Source organism: Drosophila mojavensis, unplaced genomic scaffold, assembly GCF_018153725.1.
Source record: "Drosophila mojavensis isolate 15081-1352.22 unplaced genomic scaffold, ASM1815372v1 contig_74, whole genome shotgun sequence".
In the NCBI taxonomy this organism is placed as follows: Eukaryota; Metazoa; Arthropoda; class Insecta; order Diptera; family Drosophilidae; genus Drosophila; species Drosophila mojavensis.
The window spans coordinates 25,737,709-25,760,877 of record NW_025318899.1 but is presented as its reverse complement, the minus strand read 5'-3'; the positions used below and the strand labels follow the sequence as shown (position 1 = coordinate 25,760,877).

At 37.2% G+C, this 23,169-nt stretch overlaps 2 protein-coding genes across 4 annotated transcripts in view; one reads left to right on the top strand and one right to left on the bottom strand.

Moving 5' to 3' along the window:
- LOC6583610 (structural maintenance of chromosomes protein 5) overlaps window positions 1–17,191 on the top strand; it is a 49,856-nt gene extending 32,665 nt beyond the window's left edge. Inside the window, exons 11-17 of one of the 3 annotated variants that reach the window (XM_044009596.1) lie at window positions 6,228–6,433; window positions 6,490–6,707; window positions 6,778–7,002; window positions 7,061–7,285; window positions 7,459–7,616; window positions 16,752–16,869; window positions 16,925–17,191. In XM_044009596.1, coding sequence (XP_043865531.1) covers window positions 6,228–6,433; window positions 6,490–6,707; window positions 6,778–7,002; window positions 7,061–7,285; window positions 7,459–7,616; window positions 16,752–16,869; window positions 16,925–17,020 — 1,246 coding nt within the window. In that variant the 3' untranslated portion in view covers window positions 17,021–17,191. Of the gene's footprint in view, window positions 1–6,227; window positions 6,434–6,489; window positions 6,708–6,777; window positions 7,003–7,060; window positions 7,286–7,458; window positions 7,617–7,856; window positions 7,942–16,751; window positions 16,870–16,924 lie in introns of those variants that run through there. The other 2 variants (XM_044009597.1, XM_044009598.1) reach the window with 2 other exon arrangements.
- Window positions 17,192–22,301: 5,110 nt separating this feature from the next.
- Window positions 22,302–23,169, bottom strand: LOC122757620. The gene is made up of 2 exons (XM_044010333.1): window positions 22,673–23,169; window positions 22,302–22,521 (listed from the first exon to the last, which is right to left on the bottom strand). The coding sequence occupies exons 1-2, from the start codon at window positions 23,167–23,169 to the stop codon at window positions 22,302–22,304; spliced, it is 717 nt and encodes a 238-aa protein (XP_043866268.1).

Sequence of the window (23,169 nt, the reverse complement as noted above, 5' to 3'; positions counted from 1 at the left end):
GAGTTAGGCAGTGCTGCCAGAATCTACCAAGCGAAAATTGCTAGATTTGGGGAAAAAAGTTGCCCAAAATTGCTAAATTTTTTTTATAAATTGCCAAAAAAAATTGCTAAACCCAATATTTTAATATACAAAATAACAAGTAAGAAAGCTCTAGTCGAGACTACTCGACTACGAGATCCCCTGAACCCTTGGAGTAATAGCTATTTCAATAATTTTTCGCGTCTTTCAGCTTACACAAGAAACACGCACACACGCATACACACACACACATACACAAACATTTACATACACACACAAGCATAAACACGCATGGGCGGCAGTGAGCGCTTACTATCAGAACTTAATTGCTTAATAACTTTTTTGTGGACGTACGATCTTCATGAAAGTTTCAGATTATGATTATAATATGAATATGCATGTAATTGCCAAAGCACAAGTCTCTAGTATTTGAAATACGCTTTTTACAAAAGTGAGGGTGAGGGGGTGAATTTAGGGGTGGGGGGTAAATTTTAACAAAAATCGAAATTGTATAAATTGCATATACGCATACATTAAAAATTTGGAGACTCTAGCAATAAAGGTGTAGAAGATATATTTTTATAACTGGTTTTCGATAAGGTTTTTTATCGATAAAAAAAGATCGGGATGAGTTATCGATTTTTAATGATAAACTTGATATGCGCGCTGTAGTTACGGACATTTTAAAAAAAATTTGAAGTCTCTAGCCCTTATATCTTCTGAAATCGACGCGACACCGACGGACAGACAGACGGACAGGGCCAAATCAAATCAGCTCGTCGCCCTGATCAAGAATATATATACTTTGTGGGGTCTGCCACGCCTCCTTCTGCCTGTTACATACATTTCAACAAAACCATTATACCCTGATTTCCCATTGAAAATGGGTTCAGGGTATAAAAATCAAAATGTAAACTCTTAAATTAATAAGGAACATGGTCTTAAATTATATACTATTATATATTTACATTTAACTACAAAATACTTGAAATACTATCTAGCTAGTAATCTTCTTCACATAAATCGGTGTACTTCTTATTGCCAGTAATTTGGGTCAAGTACTCATATGGTAGAGAATAATTATGGCAACATTTTCCGTGTCTTTGTAGTCCATATCTGTTAAAATGATCGAAGTTTAATTTTTTTTTTTTTTTGCACACTTATGTCAGTGGACTCGCCCAACAGAAGAAGTTGAGTTTCCGATGTTGGTTCGCAAGTCGTCCATGAAATGCACTGCGAGTACATGTTTAATATTGTAGGTGCATTTTGTTCGACCTAATTTGATATTTGCAGCAGCTTTGCAAGCTGAAAACTGCTCCACACACAACTTTGACAAGTGATCACTTGTTGCAATCGCAGTGTGTTTGGCAATATGTAGGCATAAAGCTGCTTCCTGTTCCTCCGTTTTGGTCGACTTACGAACGAAAGGCAACTTATTTTTTTGGGTAACTGCGCCCATCACAGCCACATGTTTTTTGGAGGCATCGTGCTGGCGGATGTCAAAAAGCTTTGCGCCAATTGAGGATTTGCAATATGCAAAGCTCGCGTTGAATCGGTGATATCCTTACGAATCCATAGCTTAAATTCGTCATCCTGCAGCCAGGCATCTCGTTTATAAATTTTCGACATCTTGTTTCAATCACCGTCACTTTTCAAATGTAAAGCGTAATCGTTGTATATGTCATCGAACCACTGAGTCAAATACAAGTTCCGAACCACCATTAATCGGAATTTCGCAGTCGACAAAAAGGTAAACAAAATGAAAAAACCCTGAACCACAGTATGAAAATTGCTATTTATACCCTGAACCTATTTTCAATGGGAAATCAGGGTATAATGGTTTTGTTGAAATGTATGTAACAGGCAGAAGGAGGCGTAGCAGACCTCACAAAGTATATATATTCTTGATCAGGGCGACGAGCTGGGTTGATTTGGCCCTGTCCGTCCGTCTGTCCGTATGTTTGAACGCGGCGATTTTCGAAGATAAAAAAGCTAGAGACTTCAATTTTTTTTTTATGTTCGTAATTACAGCGCGGATGTCAAGTTTATCATTAAAAATCGATAACTCATCCCGATCTTTTTTTATCGACAAACCAGTAATAAAATTATATCTTCTACACCTTTATTGCTAGAGTCTCCAAATTTTTAATGTATGCCTATATGCAATTTATACAATTTCGGTTTTTGTTAAAATTTACCCTTCACCCCTATATTCACCCCCTCACCCTCACATTTGTAAAAGGCGTATTTCAAATACTAGAGACTTGTGCTTTGGCAATTACATGCATATTCATATTATAATCATAATCTGAAACTTTCATGAAGATCGTACGTCCACAAAAAAGTTATTAAGCAATTAAGTTCTGATAGTAAGCGCTCATTGGCGCCCATGCGTGTTTATGCTTGTGGGTGTATGTGTTTGTGTATGTGCGTGTAAATGTTTATGTGTATGTATGTATGCCTGTGTGTGCGTGTGTGTGTGTGTGTGTGTGTGTGTGTGTGTGTGTTTCTTGTGTAAGCTGAAAGACCCGAAAAATTATTGAAATAGCTATTACTCCAAAGGTTCAGGGGATCTCGTAGTCTAGCAGTCTCGACTAGAGCTTTCTTACTTGTTTTATAATAAAATTGCTAAAATTGCTAAAAAAAAATATTTAAAATTGCTAGATTTGTGGCTAATAGCATTTTAAAAAAAAAGTTGCCAAATGTTTTTAAAAGTTGCCAGATCTAGCAACTAAATTGCTAAACTGGCAGCCCTGGAGTTAGGGCCTGATTGAGGTGGGTCTCCGACAATTCCAGAGTCATGGTGGAGCCGTTTAATTAGTTCTTAAGCACTTGTTTGCTTGAGAGTTTTTAAATAGTTTGCTCACTATTAAGTTAAACACAATTGGCACGAAATTGTGAGTGGGTTTCTGTTATTTTCATTGTTTCTCTTAATTGGATCAATCGTTGTTAGTTGAACAGTTTTTGGTTTTGTTAATTCTCTTTTAACTTGCACACAGTTGGCATTTAATTGTGATTGAATTGTTCGTTCACTCGATTATTTCACGTAATTGGATTAATCGTTTATAGTTGAACGGGTTGTTAATTTTTTTGATATAACGCTTAACTTGTTGGGATCGAGAGATATGTAAGTCCCGGACACAAATGTTATGAAGTGGTTGATTTCCACTACGCAGAACTTCTAAATAGTCCTGCGGGTCTATATTTCAACTAGAAGTCTGGATGCACACGCGAGAGGTCACGTAGTACTTTAGCGGATTAGAATGATGATCTTAATTATTCACCAAACCAATCCTACCGGCTGCGCCAATAATAAAACCGACGTTATGGTTTGAATAAAAAAAATATTTATTCTTAAAAACTTATAACGGAGTACAATTATTCTTACGCGATGTAAGAGTGGTCTTAGATCTGAATTGAAACTGAACTGATGATTGAAAATTTGTTTGTCTTATATAGCTAGAAATGTATATCGATGGTGGTGTGATTTTGGTAAAGTGAGTGGCCTGATCGCTCCTGATTGGTGACTCCCAAATATGCTGAATATGCAGTTCCCACGAGAAGGGTTGGAGTGCGTTGGAGTGTGACTTGTTTATATGAGTGGACGATGCGATGATTGTTTCTAAGTCGACGCTGAGACGATTTGTTTCTAAGTGGACGCTGGGACGATTTGTTTCTGAGTGGACGCTTGGGCGATTTGTTTATGAGCAGTCGCTAGGGCGATTTGTTTATGTTGAGTGATGAAGGGGATCGTGGCTTTGGTGTTGTGTTTAAGTGTGGGTGAGCGCTGATGGATATATTACTATATATATATATATATATATATATATATATAAATATATACTAAAATCCTTTAATGGCTAAGTTTATAAAGTTACGTTTATATGGATAAAATCTTATTATTCTTTGTATTTCTAAATATTTATGTGTTTGTGTATTCAATAGTAATATGCTAAATCTAGCTTGAAATAGTCTAAGATGGAAATAGCTAAAACGAAAACAAAACTTGAATGATGCTTATCGTTTCTTTCGTTCGTTGCTTCTTTATTTTACAGCCATTTGCATACCGAACTTTTCGGTATGTAAGCATAGCTCGTTTTGTTTCATTCGTCCGCGATGCTTGAGCTTACACTATTTGAAAAAAAACGAGACGGTGAACTAACAAAACACGAGTGTGTCGTTTAGCGTTTCAAATGCATTCGTGTAGGTCTCTAATATCCACTCAGCTCGTCGCTCTTATCATATATGTATATACTTTATAGGGTCTGCCGCGCCTCCTTCTCCCTGTTACATACATTTTAACAAATCCATTATACCCTGATTTCCCATTTTCAATGAGTTTAGGGTATAAAAACTTATTTTTTCACCGAGCCCAAACGAGTCAGTACCACTATTATTTGTTCATCATAATATATTTTATGTATTAGTTTGTAGTGCCTTAATAATTTAATGTAATTAATTAATAGTAGAATAATAATTTAATAAATACACAATAATAATTTTATATATATAATCTATAATCTATATATATAAAACAAAGTCGGGTTTGTTCAAACACTTATAACTCGAGATCTGCTGGACCAATTTTCATGGTTTTTGATTTGTTGGATTTGTCTCCGCCTCTTAAAAATACAGAAAAATTGACAAATACTTGAAAAATGCGTTTTTTCCCTATGGCTATTGAGGATCTTTGCATTGTCATTGAGAATTTACTCAGTAGGCTTGATAACAGTGACAGTCATGTTCTCATGCAAAAGAATTATTCATGCATATTTTATTAATACGCGAACGTGATTAACAAATATACGTGTTTTATTAGTATATAAGGTAAGGCAAATAATGAGCAATCGAATACGATGTTACGTTACTGTTTATCACCAAACAGTTTTTCAACTTGATTAATTTATGTTTGATTAGCAGACAACAATGCCACGGAGGCTAATTTGAGTCGTAGAACACTCAAATCTAGAGGCATGCAAGATAGAAGAGCACAAAGATCAGATGAAGAAAGGCAACAAAGCAATGCAGATGTCCGTGTATGCATGGCGCAGTTACGTGCTTCACAATTGCAAGAGGCAAGAGATGAGGGAAACCAGCAAAGACAATTAGAACGAAGACAAGCGCGCTGATTCGTAGTGAACAGATGTAGAGGAATTGACAGCACACTTCTTCACCTAGCAGTTCAGTATGAGCCTGATGTTGAATATTACGCTCATTCCAAAGTGGTCATTGGTACATTGGACAAGGAATGCCTGCACTGCCATGCCTTTAAATTTAAAAATGAGCCGATCGGGATGTGTTGCTCATCAGGAAAAGTAAAACCCCCGGAAATCGAAACACCGCCGGAACCATTGCACGGCTTCGTTCCCTAGAAATAATGGATAGGGCAAAGCAACGTTTGCCGGGATGCACTAGACCGAACATTAAAAGATCTGCGCAATGACTCGAGATGTTTTGGCGGTTCAATGATTTTATTGTCTGGAGATTTCCGACAGTAATTCCAAGATTTACTGCTGCCGACGAAATAAACGCTTGCTCAAAGCATCAAATCTGTGGCGATATGTAAACAAACTTCAGCTGTCTGTAAATATGAAAGTTGCATTGTTGAAGGATCTATCTGCTGATGATTTATCGAAGCAATTGCTGAATATCGGTAATGGTCGTGTTCCTGTTGACGAATCGAGCGAATTTCGAATTTTAATGTGATCATGCCGTTTTTTGTTGCGTACTAGACTTGAAAATTTCACTATTTACCCTGGTTGACAGCGTTTGGGCTGTGAATGAGTATTCTGCAATCGGTATCGCCCGACTGCAACGTTCTTACTTGTTTTTTTTTTTTTTTTATATTTCTATCTATTATTCTATTATTGTACTACGTTCATCAAAGCCTACATTATTTCAACTAAAAGGTAACACGACATTACTTACTGATTTTGATAACAAAATTTGACAGCTCCGAAACTAAAGAACTTTTAGGGAAAATAACGCATTTTCAAGTATTCGTAAATTTTTCAGTATTTTGAAGATATATTCTTCTATTCGGGGCGGAGACAAATCCAACAAATCAAAAACCATGAAAATTGGTCCAGCAGATCTCCAGTTATAAGTGTTTGAACAAACCCGACTTTGTTTCATATATATAGAGACTGTTAGTCGGTACGAAGTTCGCCGGGTCAACTAGTAATTATATAAATATAAAACTCTTTCAGACATGCGAAGGCTATATTAGAGAAGGATAAAATCAGGAACACTTTAAAAGACATTGATAATGAATTCGATCGCCTGCAAATTGTTCTCCGCCAAGAAGGAGATGAAAAAAAAAAAATTGAACAGAAATTATCTCATTTTAGTAATTTGACCGATGAAATAAAAAAGCTCCAGTCAAAAGTGAACACTGTCAATCAATCATTTGCTTGTAAGTATATAAAGGAAAATTTGGTAAAATTTGTTGAATGTATTTCTTCTATTTAGCTTTAGATCAGATCAAACAAAAATTTCAAATCACTATGTTATCGGATTTCAGAAAAATTTTTGAAATCGAGCAAAACTTACTTAAGTCGTTAAAGCTTACTGATAAATTAATTGAAGGAAGGAAAGTTAATCATATATTGGAAAGGGCTCATTTACAACAGCATGCGTCTCAAATTAATAAGCTAAAGGAGAGGGAAGATCAGTTCTCAAAAGCCTCTGTACGTGGTATTGTATTTACATAAACAAAATAAATAAATAAACATGTAAATTTATCAATTTGTATTTCAGACATTAGTCAACAGGTTGACAGGGGTAGTACAAATTACATCACAACAAATCAACTCAAAAGCTGTGGAATTGCGGTGCCTCTGCAATGGAAATCTACCATCAAATAATGATTTTCCATTTAAAACTGATTTTGATAAGATAAGAAATCTTACCGTAGAACAGATTTATGAAGCGATTCTTGACTATCAAGCTAGATTAGATTGTATGAAAAATTTAAATTCAGAGGTGATATTTGAAAAGTGTTTAAAATTTAAATCAATTTATAAATGTTAAGGTATTACAGGCAATTGCGGAGTTTCGACATCGCCAAGCTGAGGTTGAGGAACTAAGGAAAACAATTGAAGCCAAATCAACCCAAGAAAAAAATTTAGATGCTGTAATGATTACTTTATACAACAAGTGGGAACCACAACTCACAAAATTGATTGAGACAATAAACAATAAGTTCAGTGAGTTTATGGAGTCTTTATCGTATGTTGGCGAAGTGGTTTTATCGAGAAAGGATAAGGTATTAACAAGTGATCTACTACATCTACTTTGTATTTCTACTACTACTACATCTACTTTGTATTTCACTATGTATCGTATAACTGAAATTTTGAATTTTTACAGTATATATTAAACATATAAACTATATACAATGGGATGGTAAAATATCTGTTTATTATATTCAATTTTCAGAGCGATTTTGATTCTTATGGAATTCAAATAATGGTCAAATATAGAAAGGACGCAAAATTACAAACTCTGGACAAATATATACAATCTGGTGGAGAACGTGCAGTGGCCATCGCCATATATTCGTTGTCATTGCAGCATATTACACAAGTACCATTCAGGTAAATATATTGTTGATTGGCGGAGTCATTAGGTTCTTAGATTGCTAGGGTTTATTAACTCTCCTTTATTACTTATTATTGATTTTTGATCAAATTTAATAGAATCATATATCTTCACAAACTTTCAAAACATGATAATAAAATTAAAATGTGTGTATTTGCTAACACAATTCTCTTCAATTCAAATACTCTTTAAAATTTGTATTAAAATCTTTGCATTCATTACCTGGACCAACCCAGAAATTTCTCTATGTGTAAGTGTATTCAAATAATGCTTAAAAAACGATTCCAAACTATCGATTTTCATTGATCACAAACTAATGGGATATAAATGAATGATTAACTCGTACTGATTATGGTATATACACATGTACAATAGTAAATCTAGCGTCAGAAGATACAATTTTTTTTGTAAAATGTCCGTGTATACCACGCGGATATCGAGTTTTGTTTTAAAAATCGATAATTACTCCCGATATTTTTTATCGATAAAAACCCATATCGAAAATCAGTTATTAAATTATATCTCCTACAACTTTAAAGCTAAAGTCTCCAAATTAATGTATAATGTTGATTTATATGCAATTTATACAATTTCGGTTTTAGTTAAAATTTACCCCCCACTCCTAGATCCACCCCCTCATACACATATTTGTGAAAGGCGTATTTTTAAATACTAGAGACTTGTGCTTTGGCAAATGCATGCATATTTGTTATGTTATGTTATGCATGTTATAAACATAATATAAAAGTTTCATGAAGATCGTACGTCCAAAAGAAAAGTTATTAAACAATGAAGTTCTTATAGTAAGCGCACACTGCAGCCCATGTGTGTAGGCGTGGGTGTGTATGCGTGTGTATGTGTGTGCGTGTGTCTTGTGTAAGTAGAAAGACAAAGATTTGTAAAAGGCGTATTTCAAATAGCAGAGAGAGACTTGTGCTTTGACAAATATATGCATGTCTATGTTATATTTATAATCTGAAAGTTTCATGAAGATAGTCCATCGACAAGAAAAGTAATCAAACAATTAAGTTCCCATAGTAAGCGCACACTGCAGCCCATGTGTGTTTAGGTTTGGGGACTTGTGTGTGTGTGCGTGTGCCTTGTGTAAGAAGATAGACGTGAAAAATTATTGAAATAGCTATTGCTCGAAGGTTTCAGGGGATCTCGTAGTCGAGCAGTCTCGACTAGAGCTTTATTACTTGTTATTCATGAGGATTGCTGAAAAGAGGTGACATGAAGTTCAATACCATATTGTTCACAGAAATCTTTAAAAATTCTTCTTGTGAACTCTGGCCCTTCGTCGAACTGAAAAGAGTGCCATGCGGAACTCCAAAGAGTGCCATGAAGTTTCTAACGGCCTTGCCGATATTGAGACTATCCCGAGATGGGATTGTGTAGCCTGAGGCGAATTTAGAAATCTTGTCAATGATCGTTAGAATAATTTTTGAGTTTATGGGATAGAGATCTATATAAAGAATGTGCATGGGTGAAGAAGGGATTTCTGTTTCTTGGTATTTTAATTTTTGGGGCTGACGGTCGTATTTTAAAGTCTGACAGATATCGCAGTTGTTAATGACTTTTGAAGCTACTTTTTCCTATTTTTTCTTTTTAGATGAGCAACTGTTTCATCTATTCCCCTATGAGGTATTCTTTTACCACTGTTTGTACATCTTATTACTTTGTACATTTTCGTCAGTATGAAGTATTCTAAAAAGGTCTCTTCGATTGTTTTGAAAATGTCGTCCGGTGCTAAAATAGTATATGTCTTGTTCGACTTTAGAAGTTTTGCGAGAATTTGTACTAATTTATTCTTTTCGAAAATGCTTTCTGAGATAGTCCTCCTTAATTTTTTATTAAAATGGGTTTTTGTTGATAGTTGTTGTTTACTATCTTTTTGGAATATTATTTTTGGGTTAAATTCATTAATAAGTTTCTCTGTCTTTTGTATAGTATATTCCGTCCTGGTTGTATCAGCGACGTTTGTATTTATTTCTGCTGTAATGCAGCTAAGGGCATCTGCTACCACGTTTTCCGAACCTTTTTTGTATGAGATTTCGTAGTCATACTCTAGTAAATTCCATCGAACTAACTTTGGGTTTGGTTCTTAGAAATTCATTAACCAGGTAAAAGGTCTATGATCCGTAACGATTTTGAATTTTTGATTAAACAAGTATGGTCGGAAGTGTTTAGTGGCCCAAATAATTGCCAGCATCTTTTTTTCGACCATAGAATAGTTTAATTCTGTGTCTGTCCAGGTTCTGTTAGTAAAAGAAATTGGTTTTTTGATATTATTTGAAACTTGAATCTGAAACTTGAAACTGAAATCGGTATTGCAAAATTTGATCATTGCAGAGAAGGGTTTTGCATTTATCAAATGCATTTAGAAATTCGTTACTAATCTTTACAGAGTTCTTGATCTTTAATTGTTGTGTTATTGGTTTTATAATGTTAGCAAAATAGTAATAGCCTAGTAATCCTAAAAAGGATTTAATTTCCTTTTTATATCCTGAACCCATTTTCAATGGGAAATCAGGGTATAATGGGTTTGTCAAATGTAACAGGCAGAAGGAAGCGTGGCAGACCCCATAAAGTATATACATATATTCTTGATCAGGGCGACGAGCTGAGTTGATTTGGCCCTGTCCGTCTGTCCGTATGCTTGAACGCGTCGATTTCAGAAGATGTAAGAGCTAGAGACCTCAATTTTGTTTAAATGTGCGTGTATACCACGCGGATGTCGAGTTTTGCTTTAAAAATCGATAACTTGCCCCGTTATTTTGTTATCGATTAAAAACATTATCGAAAACCAGTAATAAACTTATATCTGCTACATTTTTATATCTATTTGTATATCTAGTTGATAATTTTGATTATTTGGCCTCAGTATTAGAGAATCACTTGATTGTGTGAAATCTAATTGGCAATTATATTTTTTAATGAAATCTATACCGATAATGCCATTGCTTGGAACTGAGAAGTCTTTATCGACTAAGTGGAAATTATGTGGTATTACATGTTTGCCTGTAGATAATTCTACGAATGCTAAACCTTTTGAAAAAAACTGAACCTTCACCAATGCCTGATATTTGTGTTGAAATGTTGTTATTTACATTATCAAATATATCAATATTTTCTTTTAAAATTGATATATCTGCACCTGTGTCTATTAGTAGTGTATAAACTTTTCCTGTATTTTCGTTATTAATTTTTATAAAGATGCTAAAACTGAGATTGAGTATATATATTTTTTTGTTTAATTGCTCTGAGTATCTGTAGGATTCTGTCCGTTTCCCGAATTGCTTTGGGTAACTCGGACATGGTTATTGCCATAATTATTATTATTATTATTATGGTAGTTTTGGTTGTTGCCTCGGTTGGAATTATATCTTCCTCAATTGTAACCTCGGCCTCTACCATTATTTCTGTAATTGTTATTGTTATTGTTGGAGTTGTAGTTACCGCGGCTTTTGTTTTTACCTCTTTGGTATCGGTAACCACCTCCTCTATTATTGCGGCTTTGCTGGAATAATACTGTGCTGGCGCTTCCAGTCATTTCAGTGCTGCAATGGATATATTTACCCATCACATCGTTGAAAGTGACGAAGTTTCCTGCTTCTAGAATTATTCTCAGTTTCTCATGCTCGCAGTTCTTAGTCATTGTAATAGACTCTTTCGTTGAGAATTTTTCTGCATTGTCGGGGTCTAGACCATCGTCAATATAAGCTGCTTCTAACTGCTTTCGCAAGTTATCAATTTCAGCAGTGTACTGGAATGCTGTTTTGCCTTTTTGTTTTATGTTTAACAATTTGGCTTTTAAAACATCGGTCGATTCCCCTTTGACAGTATCTTTTAGTTTATTGATAATTCCGGATATAGTGGTTTCGTGTTGTACTTTGTACAAGATTGTTCCGGTTATTTTTGCTTTAATAACCTCAACCGCTATATCCTCTTGATCGCCTTTAGTTCTTTCAACAAGCCTCAAAGCTGTTAAGAACGAAAAGAAAATGATAACTTTTTACCATCGAATTCAGGGACTGAAGAGGAAACCTGCTTCACATATTCCCTGTCTAATGCGACCTTATTTGCCTTGTTTGTATTTGGTTTATAATTTTTTATATTAATTGTTTCTTCTAGTGTTTCAATATCACTATCAAATTCGGTGTCGCTTGACTGTATGGATTCGTCTAAGTCTTTTAATTGGCTTGGATCAAAGTCCGCTAATAGATTTAGACTACTTGGCACATTTATTTGAATATGTCGCCTATTAGCGACAGAACTTAGTCTTGTGTTTTCGTGTTTATTTACCGTTATTATGATATTATTGTATTCTGTCACAATGATATCTATGTGGTGAATTAAAGTGTTTGTTTTTATAACTGCATCTTTATTGATGCACTTATATGATTATTCAAACCTTTAACGAAATGCGTCTATGTTTTTCGCAATTTCGTTCCATTTCATTCTTTAATGGAAATGTATTCTTGAAAACGAACTTATTATATGGCTGTTATATTTTAATTTGCATTTAGCGATGTTGTTTCACGAGTACTATGGTTGCTGAACCAAGTATCGGATGTATCTCGTCTACAGTTTTGACCATTACGTAAGGTAATGTGCTTAACGCTATACCCTTTTCTATCTGGAGTAAGCCGAACAGTGGGCTTGCTATACTATCAAAAGCTTCTATGTACTCATTTTCGAATTCGAAAATTGTAATGAAATCAAGATGCCTTTGTAGTATTCTAAATGCGTTTAGTCTAGAATTAGGTTCTCTATTGTAAATTGCATTAATTTTTGCTATCATTTTTTTGATCATGAGTTTATTATTTATTATATTTTTTTTTTTTTTTGTATTATAATAGTTGGCGTATATGTAGCTTAGATTTTATCTAGATCATTAGCATGGCTTAAGGCTCCTTTTGTTACACATTTATTGTGTAACTTGTATGCTTTATACAATACATATGCGCTCATAATTACTACAATTATCAATAAAAGTACATTTGTTATCTTTAAATCTGAATTTTAAGACTCTATTTTGTTAATTACATTTGCAGTGGAGTCCACTGTCTTTGTCTCAATTAGACCCATATTGGTATAAAATATATCATCAAATTTACTTATTTTATTATTGAACATATAACATATGTGTAGTATGTGGTTTTATTTTGAAAATTTCCATTTTTTATACCCTGAACCCATTTTCAATGGGAAATCAAGGTATAATGGTTTTGTTGAAATGTATGTAACAGGGAGAAGGAGGCGTGGCAGACCCCACAAAGTATAAATATTCTTGATCAGGGTGACGAGCTGAGTTGATTTGGCCCTGTCCGTCTGTCTGTCCGTCTGTCCGTCTGTCCGTATGTATGAACGCGTCGATTTCAGAAGATATAAGAGCTAGAGACTTCAAATTTTTTTTAAATGTCCGTAATTACAGCGCGCATATCAAGTTTATCATTAAAAATCGATAACTCATCTCGATCTTTTTTTATCGATAAAAAACCTTATCGAAACCCAGTTATAAAATTATATCTTCTACACCTTTATTGCTAGAGACTCCAAATTTTAAATGTATGCTTATATGCAATTTATACAATTTCGGTTTTTGTTAAAATTTACCCCCCACCTCTAAATTCTCCCCCTCACCCTCACTTTTGTAAAAAGCGTATTTCAAATACTAGAGACTTGTGCTTTGGCAATTACATGCATATTCATGTTATAATCATAATCTAAAAGTTTCATGAAGATCGTACGTCCATAAAAAAAGTTATTAAACAATTAAGTTCTCATAGTAAGCGCACACTGCAGCCCATGCGTGTTTATGCGTGGTTGCTTGTGTGTGTATGTGTTTGTGTATGTGTGTGTGTATGTGTGTGTGTGTATGCGTTTGTGTATGTATGCGTGTGTGTGTATGTATGCCTGTGTTTGCGTACGTGTGTGTGTGTGTGCGTGTTTCTTGTGTAAGCTGAAAGTCGCGAAAAAGTATTGAAATATCTCGTAGTCGAGCAGTCTCGACTAGAGCTTTCTTACTTGTTATACCCTGAACCCATTTTCAATGGGAAATCAGGGTATAATGGTTTTGTTGAAATGTATGTAACAGGCAGAAGGAGGCGTGGCAGACCCCACAAAGTATATATATTCTTGATCAGGGCGACGAGCTGAGTTGATTTGGCCCTGTCCGTCTGTCCGTCCGTCCGTCTGTCCGTATGTATGAACGCGTCGATTTCAGAAGATATAAGAGCTAGAGACTTCAAATTTTTTTTTAAATGTCCGTAATTACAGCGCGCATATCAAGTTTATCATTAAAAATCGATAACTCATCCCGATCTTTTTTTATCGATAAAAAACCTTATCGAAAACCAGTTAGAAAATTATATCTTCTACACCTTTATTGCTAGAGTCTCCAAATTTTTAATGTATGCTTATATGCAATTTATACAATTTCGGTTTTTGTTAAAATTTACCCCCCACCCTTAAATTCACCCCCTCACCCTCACTTTTGTAAAAAGCGTATTTCAACTACTAGAGACTTGTGCTTTGGAAATTACATGCATATCTATGTTATAATCATAATCTGAAAGTTTCATGAAGATCGTACGTCCACAAAAAAAGTTATTAAACAATTAAGTTCTCATAGTAAGCGCTCACTGCCGCCCATGCGTGTTTATGCTTGTGTGTGTATATGTATGTAATTGTTTGTGTATGTGTGTGTGTGTGTGTGTGTGTGTGTGTGTGTGTATGTGTGTGTATGTATGTGTGTGAATGTATGCCTGTGTGTGCGTGCGTGCGTGTGTGTGTGTGTGTGTGTGTGTTTCTTGTGTAAGCTGAAAGACGTGAAAAATTATTGAAATATCTATTACTCCAAGGGTTCAGGGGATCCCGTAGTCGAGTAGTCTCGACTAGAGCTTTCTTACTTGTTTTTTTTTTTTTTTTTTATAATAATTATAAATTTATATATATATATATATTTTTTTTTCATATGCATATAAATATTGTTATATATTGTTTTTAACCTATTTTCCCTACTCGATCATCGCAGTGATCTTCCTACCTATTTGTTGTATGGCTTCACGGGCCATACGCTAGCGGGCAATGCAATTATCGCTTCCGCTTTACAATATTTCTTAAGATTAATTTTGTGTATGCATCGCAGTGCAAAAAAAAATTTTTTTTTTATTTTTTTTATTTTTAGTTAAACTATCTCCTTCGTTGTTGTTGTGTTGTTTAAAATAAAACATCAGCTGGTCGTCACCGGTTGGCTCGCTGATGTTCCCTCGATGTCATGAAAGGCGGTTTGCCTTTCACGCTGTTGTTTCTGCTGCTGATGTCCGGGGCCTATCAGCTCAGGCGGTACCGGTGCTGACCGCACAGGTTGCCGTGCAGTGTTTGCACGTGTAATGGCAATGTGCACTTCCTAGAGGTCCCTCGCAGTCATTTGGGCACTTTTTCTTGGGTTTGTCTATGGTGACTTTCGGCAGTGTGGCATTCCTGGTATTAGAAGTTTTGTTAATAATTGGAATCTGTTTGTATATAGTGGTAGAGGTTGAGTTTTTGGTCTTTATGCTTCCTTGTGCTTGCTGTATTTGATCAAGCTCATTTTGTAAAGCTATTGTTGCCTGCCAACGTAGTGGTGGGTTGGTGGCGAACAATAGTTTTAAGATTTCTGCTTTTCTTTTCTGCAGGCGTACTCTCAAGCCGCTTCTTCCGGCTTTCTTTCTTTGACCTTCACTCATTAACCTCTACTAACTCAGATTTTCCAATTTCTTGTTCTCTTTTTTTTTTCTTTTTATGCTGCCGTCCGTTGGTATCTGCGATGTCCCACGTTGTTCATATTGTTGTTGTTGCTGCTGTCGCTGTTGTTGTTTTTCTTGTTGTCGTTAAACACTTTTAAACTTTTTTTTCACTGTGCGCCTGACTGAAGATTGCAGATTCGAGTCACGGTCGCCATGTGATATTAGAGGAACTGAATGAAAAGTCGACCATTGAGTTTTTAGTTCCTTTATTGAATAATTTCTTAATTCTAAGACAATTGTCACGTACAGCTAAAATCGGTTGGCACCGCTGCCAGTGAAGCCGGCAGAGCAGCGGTCCGCTTATGTATATATGTTTATATGTGTAAAAGTGTTTATGTGTATTAATGTATAAATGCATAAATGTATATGCATATAAAAGTGTATATGTATGTATATAATGTTTACATATGTTTATATGTATGCCGCCGCAGCGGGTAAGCGAGGATGTATCATATTACTTATTGCGACGGGGTCTTGCGCTGTAAGATCTGCCTAGTCAGCAATGTACTTAAAGTTCTTTGCACTCGAATGTTATGTGCATAAATATTGTAACAAAGTGATACAATATATTAATAATATTTTAAAGTGTTTCACTGAGTACAGTGGTCACTTGATAATATGGAACATGCTACAATATATAACAAAAATTTTTGTTTTAGTAACTTAAAAGTGTGGTGTGTTTCCTCAATATGTGCAATCTATCTGTAGAATTGTATATATATAGTAACAATTTTATTTATTTATTATTATTTATATATTTATTTATTATTATATTATCATATTATTTTTATTTTTACTATAAAATTTAATTTTTTTAATGTAATTGGAATTTTACGAATGTATACAATTTTTCTTCTGTATTCTCTATCTCTAACTCTCGCATAACCACGCGCTCTACTAACTGCGCAGTTAGCAGCGACTACGCTTGGGCTGCACTGCAGTGTGGGTAATATTATGAGAAGAGAAGAAGTTTCTAGTACTTGAAATGCGTTTTTTACAAATTGGGGGCGAAGGGGGCGTGATTCAAAATCTGTAAATTACAAAATCTTTGGGTCCATTAAATGTATATACACAATGAGTATAAAGTAGTTGAGCAGTTTCGACTAGAGATTTCTGACTTGTTTTTTAGATGCTGGTTGAAATAAGTTGTGAACCATTGAATATTTTTTACCCATATTTTTGTGATTTCAATGGTTTAAAAATATACCGATTACATTGCCAAATTCATAAGATGCCTACATATTAATAACAAACTATGTAAGAAATTTGAGTGTCGATAAAATACAGCTTTTTAGATAGCATCTCTAAATAATCTTACATAATATTTATATTTTCTAGATGCGTTGATGAGATTAATCAAGGTATGGACGCTAAAAACGAGCGTCACATTTTTAATTTACTTTTAAAGGAGGCTACGAAGGATGGGTCGGCGCAATATCTTTTCGTTACCCCGAAGGTAAGTATTATATTGTAAAATATAATAATATTTTCATATAATCTCTATTTTTTAGTTACTACTTGATTTGAGCTACAATGAACGCTTATGCGTGTCAGTTGTTCATAATTCTGGATCTATTAAAGCTGATGTTATATTTCCCTTAAGCTAGTTACTTTAGTTATAATTATATTCCGTAAAATCTACTTTCGTTTTTGCTTATTAATCGACTTATACTATGTACTTTTGACAACAATTTTTCTATTATTGCCGATAATAAGACCACTGTGGATATTTTTGGAAAACTATGTCATAATACAAAAAAAACTTTACATTTCTTAAATATTTTGCATTTTTATAAGATTATAAAATAATACAAATATTTTTTCAACTCAAAAATTTTGTTTTAACACAATATTTGATCAACGCTTAGATTACAATTACAATGGGATATCTTATTCACTTAAAGTTTTGAATTTATTTTAAAATTAAATTAATTGAACTGAGGTGTTTACTCCCATTATATTGAGACTTAGTAGGCCAGTAGAGAACTTATGATAATATTTATCAATAACTGCTGATCTAAAAAATCCCAACTATAATGAGGGCACACGCTTTCAACCTTTTATTTCTGGCGACTAGGTCAGCGCCTATTTTTGCTTGAATAATATCAATCGAGAGACTAACTAGAAATAATTTTGAACGAACATCTTTTATATGATTGAAAATCAATATGTGCTTAATCAAGCGGTAACTGTGATATTTTTTGTACTGATATGAAAATGATCACGTATACAAAGATGTGCGTAGCGGAATTCAAAATCAAAGCAAGGTCAGCGATAGATAGTAATTTGATATTAAAACAAGTATGAATGCTTCAGTCGAGACTGCTCGACTCGGAGATACCCTGAATCCTCCAAGTTGATATTCTAATCATTCTGCACTTCTTTTATGCACACATGCATACACACGCATCCACACGCACGTATATCACGCGCTCTACTGACTGCGCAGTTAGCAGCGACAGCGCTTGGGCTGCCCTGTGGGCAATATTATAAGAATTTGTTAGTTGAATAATTTCTCTTGTAGATAGACTATCTTTATGAACTTTCAGAGCGTGATCATGTGGCTAAAATGTGTGTATATTCCAAAGCACAGCTCTAGTATTTTAAATACATTATTTACAAATTTGGGGCGAAGGTGGCGTGGTATCCAAAATCTGTAAATGACGAAATCTTCGTATCCATCAACTTTATATACACAGTAAATCTTAAGTTTCCAGGTTTAAAAGTGTTCAAATTAGGCTGAAAAAACAATGTCTATTTTTCGATTATTCCCGATAAAAAGATTATCGGATTGGTTATCGAAAAAATTAGATAAAATTGTATTGCCTATGGTATAGACATGAAAAATTTCAGCTCTCTAGCTCTTGTATCTTTTGAGATCGGCTTGCTCATACGGACGGGCGGACAGACGGACAGGGCTATATCGACCCAGCTCGTCGTCTTGATCAAGAATATATATTAGGGTGACCATCTGGGCCGGAGCCCATTTCGGGAAATATCATCTAAATCGCACTCTAGATCTTATGTTTGTTAATCATGATTCGCTCATTAATATCGTGAGATCAACTCCTGCTTATCAGAGGATATACATCACCCCACTTTAGAGGTTTTATTAACTGTTGATAATCCTCACACTAATACTCCTTTGCCTTCTAAACTTAGTCGCTGTTATCGTAAATGCAATTTGCTTTGCAATGAATTAATTAATTCAACAGACTGGTCTATTTTATATGAGTCAGTTGATATTAATTTAGCAGCATCGTTTTTTTATACCACCTTAAACTCTGCCGTATTTCGCCAGTTTCAAATAAGCCACCTTGGTTTACCAAGACTCTTTCGACTTAAAGAAACATTAAAACTAAATGTTTAAAAAATTATAAAAAGTCTGGTTCAAGTGTTGACTGGTCTAAATATTCCATTGCCAAGTCAAATTTCAATCTTTTAAATTCTCGTTATGAGAATTATCTTATACGTTGCAAACGTCAGTTTTCTTGAGATCCTAAACAATTTTACTCATTTGCTAACTTGAAGCGTAAATCTTCTGGTTCGCCGTCCTCATTTGTCCTTGGTGGTGAAAAAACTTGCAAAGACCAGAACAAAGACTTTCTCTCCCGGTGCCGATAATATTCCTAGTTGTGTGATTAAAGAGTGCAGTGTTTCTCTTCAGTCACAATTACTCAAATTGTTTAACTTGTCCTTAGATACGTCTGTGTTCCCTTTGTGAGGAGCAATATTGGTATGCACGTATCAATGTATATTAACGTACGTAGTTGCTGTGCGTTTATATGCATATATGTGCATATACATGTTGCTCCACACAGCGACGCGAGTACTGTAGGAGCGACCCTCGCAAATGGAAAGGGGTCAAGGTCCGACTATAGTCGACCTCTTTCGCTCCTACAGATTCAGCAATGGGCTCGCGTCGCACGCACGTCGATCATCGAGGACCGTTAGCCGAGGTGCCGTTCGGGCCGGGTGATGGTAGTGGATACTTTCACTCGCAGGGCACCAACGGTACTTCGGCCAATGGGAGGCTGCCACGCAATTTGGCGGGAAAGTGGCGTACCCAGATCACGCCACTTTACCGTTTTTATGGGCACTAACGGCAGAAAGGCCCCGCTCCAGAGCCGAACAGGCCCCCCGAAGCAGGGCCTGTGACTGGGCTATATAAAAGACACCCGGCAGCTCCATACGGGGTCAGAGAGAGGTCAGAAAAGTGATTATTAAGAGTGAAAGTCAGAGTGACAAAAGTGCCAGAGTAAAACCGTAAAGTGAAAGTCAACGCGAGTGGCAGATCAGGACTCCCAGGACATCGTGGGAACAGCAAGGGCATCGTGGGAACAGCAGGGACATCCAGTGAGAATCCTTGCGACGACTAAAGAGGCAAGCAGGATCGTCAGCGGCACCAACAAGGACAAGGTTCAGCCCAGCAGCTTAAGCGAGGCCTGCATATCTGAGTAAATTCACGTAGCCGTGCGTAAGAGAAGTGGTGTGAGTGAAACGAAGCTAGTGTTTTGCTGTGAGCGAGTGGAATAGTAGGAGAGGTCTGTATAGCCGAGCGAACCGCCGGAGTTCACAAACCCAAATCCTGGCGTTTTCCAAATCGTTCAATTGAAACTAGCGTGTCTTAGCACAACACTCTCCCAGCCGGAGTGCGTTGAACCAGCACTCAGCCGGAGTGCCTTGCTAAAGCGAACCAGCATGGAATCATAAAATAAGTGACGTGTAAATTTTCAAACTTATATTCAAGAAAATTTACTTTACGCTATAAACTGTAAATCACAAGTGACTAATTAATATCGCAGGGGCTTCAACAAATAAATTTGTTGGCACGAATCCACAGTCAGCTGAAACTAGCTCAGCTTAGACTCGGGATAAACTGAAGGTTCGTTTCAACTGCCGCCCAACGTAGGGCCCTGCGATAAGAGTTTAATTAACATTTGTGACAATGGTGCGAGCGTGGGTATATAACTTGAAAAAGGATGAAGTGCTGCGTTATGGTGACGAGTTCGGAGTGAGGACGATCTGAAGGCAGAGGTTGCGCATGTGGCGCGGCTGTGTGTGCCCTCCACTAGCGCAGCTGCGCGCCTGCAAGATACGCGGCCAGGTGAGATGAGAGCCACATCCACCAAACAAGTGACGCCAAACAAGTGACGGAGTGGAGCTTCCGCTTTGATGGCATTACAAAGCTTTTGGAGTTCCTGGAGCAAGTGGAGTGGTCGGCTGAAACATATGGTTTGGAGTTGGACATGATCCCGAGGGCGATGCCAGAGCTGCTGAAAGGCATGGCCTTGAAGTGGTATGTGGCCAACAACCGACACTGGACGGCGTGGGCGACGTTTGTGCGCAACTTCCAGGAGTTCTTCTTGCCCAGAGGCTATCTGGAGAAGCTGGAGGACGACATAAAACGCCGGAGGCAAATGGTAGATGAGAGCTTCAAGGTCTACATGGTTGAGATGCAGATTCTCATGCCCCTGCGCTATGGAGCACACCGCGAGATGAAGCATCTACAACAACAGCCTACCCGATCTCCGTGCCTACGCCCGCCCGTATCAATTCCGGACTCTGGTGGAATTGATGCACCTGGCAGACGAGTTCGAGGAGCTGGAAAAAGATCGGGAGAACTTGCGGCAGCAGCCACGGCCACAACGTGGAGTATCGTCGCATGGATGATGAGGCGAAGCGTTCTCCTGCGTCGAGGACAGGCGCATCAGGACCAAGGACGCACATTCCAAATCCTGCCAGGGCTTGCCGAATGTGTGGCCAAGAAGGGCATCGCGCTTTTACGTACCGCAACAGGGCGCTGGACTTCTGCTGGCAGTGTAGGCGTATCGAAGTGCGAACTGCTAGCTGCTGCCAGTCGGGAAACAAGCAGCGGCACCCGCCATCCAGGGGCGAGCGGGAGCAGCAGCCAGGAGCCCCCAGGTATTCATGGGTAGTCTTCAGGACGAAAGCAGCCGGCTGACGGCGATCGTGGCCATTGGAGTCTCACAGCAGAAGGCCCCGATTGATACGGGAGCCTCGAGTAGCTTCATCAGCGAGAGGCTCGCTGAGAGGTTCAGAGGAGTGGGAGTGGTGGACAGACAGACAGACGGACAGAGCCAAATCGACTCAGCTCGACGCCTTGATCAAGAATATATATACTTTGTGGGGTCTGCCATGCCTTCTTCTGCCTGTTACATACATTTCAACAAAACCATTATACCCTGATTTCCCATTGAAAATGGGTTCAGGGTATAAAAAGAAAACTTGACGAACCTGGCAAAAATTCAATTGACTTAGAAATTGATAAACATTATGCCACACGCTATAATTCAAACTTGTCAATCTTAGATTTTTGGCAGGAGGCAACGGACCTTAAATTGTGGCAAAAAATATTTTATGTATTCGGGTAAGCTGTGCAACAAGCGAGCGAGTATTCTCCTCTTCTGGAAAAACTTTAAATGAAAGGCGAACAAGGCTCCTTTTTATACCCTGAACCCATTTTCAATGGGTAATCAGGATAAAATGGTTTTCTTTTTTGTTTTTCTTTTTAATGTATGTGTTTGAAGCTGCAGAGCTTTTTCGGCAACGCTGGCTCCAATCGTTTACGAAGGCACAAATAAAAGCCAATACGATTTAATTTAGCTTATTATTTATTAATTTAATGCCGAGTCTGTGGTAGCTGTTGTGGTTTAGCTGTTTAGTAGCTGTTTAGTCATTCATGAGAATGACAAAGGCAAGAGATTAACTTAAGAGAAACTTATAAACTATTAAAAGGTGCTGCGTCGAACATCCTCCCCCCCGTTAAAAGACCATGACTTTTAACAGGATCATCAACCGGAAGGACGCACAGCTTATTGACAGCTCGACGTGTAGTTCCAGTGGGTGTACGCAGAACAGCAACTCTCACGGCTCCATCAGCTCCAGCAATAACTTCAACAACCCGGGCAGTGGCCACTTCAAAGGTGGCAGGTTTTCGTCTTTCACGCAGACGACATCGTTGATTTTGACAGAAGGCCGTGGGGTGCGCCATTTTCCACGCTGCTGTAGAATAATGAGGTATTCCTCACTCCAGCGTTTCCAGAACAACTGCTGTATGTATGTCATACGTTGCCACCGATCGAGGCTGCAGTCGATGCAAGAATGTCAGGTTCGGGGAAGCCGATGAGTGGTCGGCCAATCAAGAAATGTCCTGGAGTGAGAACGACAAGATCATCAAGATTTTCTGAAATTGGAACAAGAGGACGAGAATTGATTATAGCCTGAATTTGGCACACCAATGTGCGCAGTTCGTTGAAGCCAAAAAGTGCCGATCCCATAGAGCGATATAAGTGCTTTTTAGCGGTCTTAACAGCTGCCTCCCAAAGGCCGCCAAAATGTGGCGAGGAGGTATGAACTTCCAATCGAAGCTGTTGTTCATGCAGTACTTGTGAACTTCATTGCGATGTTCCTGACTCAACAATAAACGCCTCAGATCCGCCAACTCGTTCCGTGCACCCACAAAGTTGGTTGCGTTGTCTGACCAAATGCATTTTGGAATCCCACGCGTGCTAATGAAACGCTTGAGGGCGCCTAAGAAAGCAGCTGTCGACAGATCCTTGGCGAGCTCCAGCCATACGGCCTTGGTTGTGAAGCAAACGAACACGCAGATGTAGCATTTGAATGATGCTCTATTTCGTCTATCGGGCTTGTAGTAAAAAGGACCACAATAGTCCACTCCAGTGATTGTGAATGCTGGTGAGCACTGTGCACGCTCCTTAGGCAAATCCGCCAT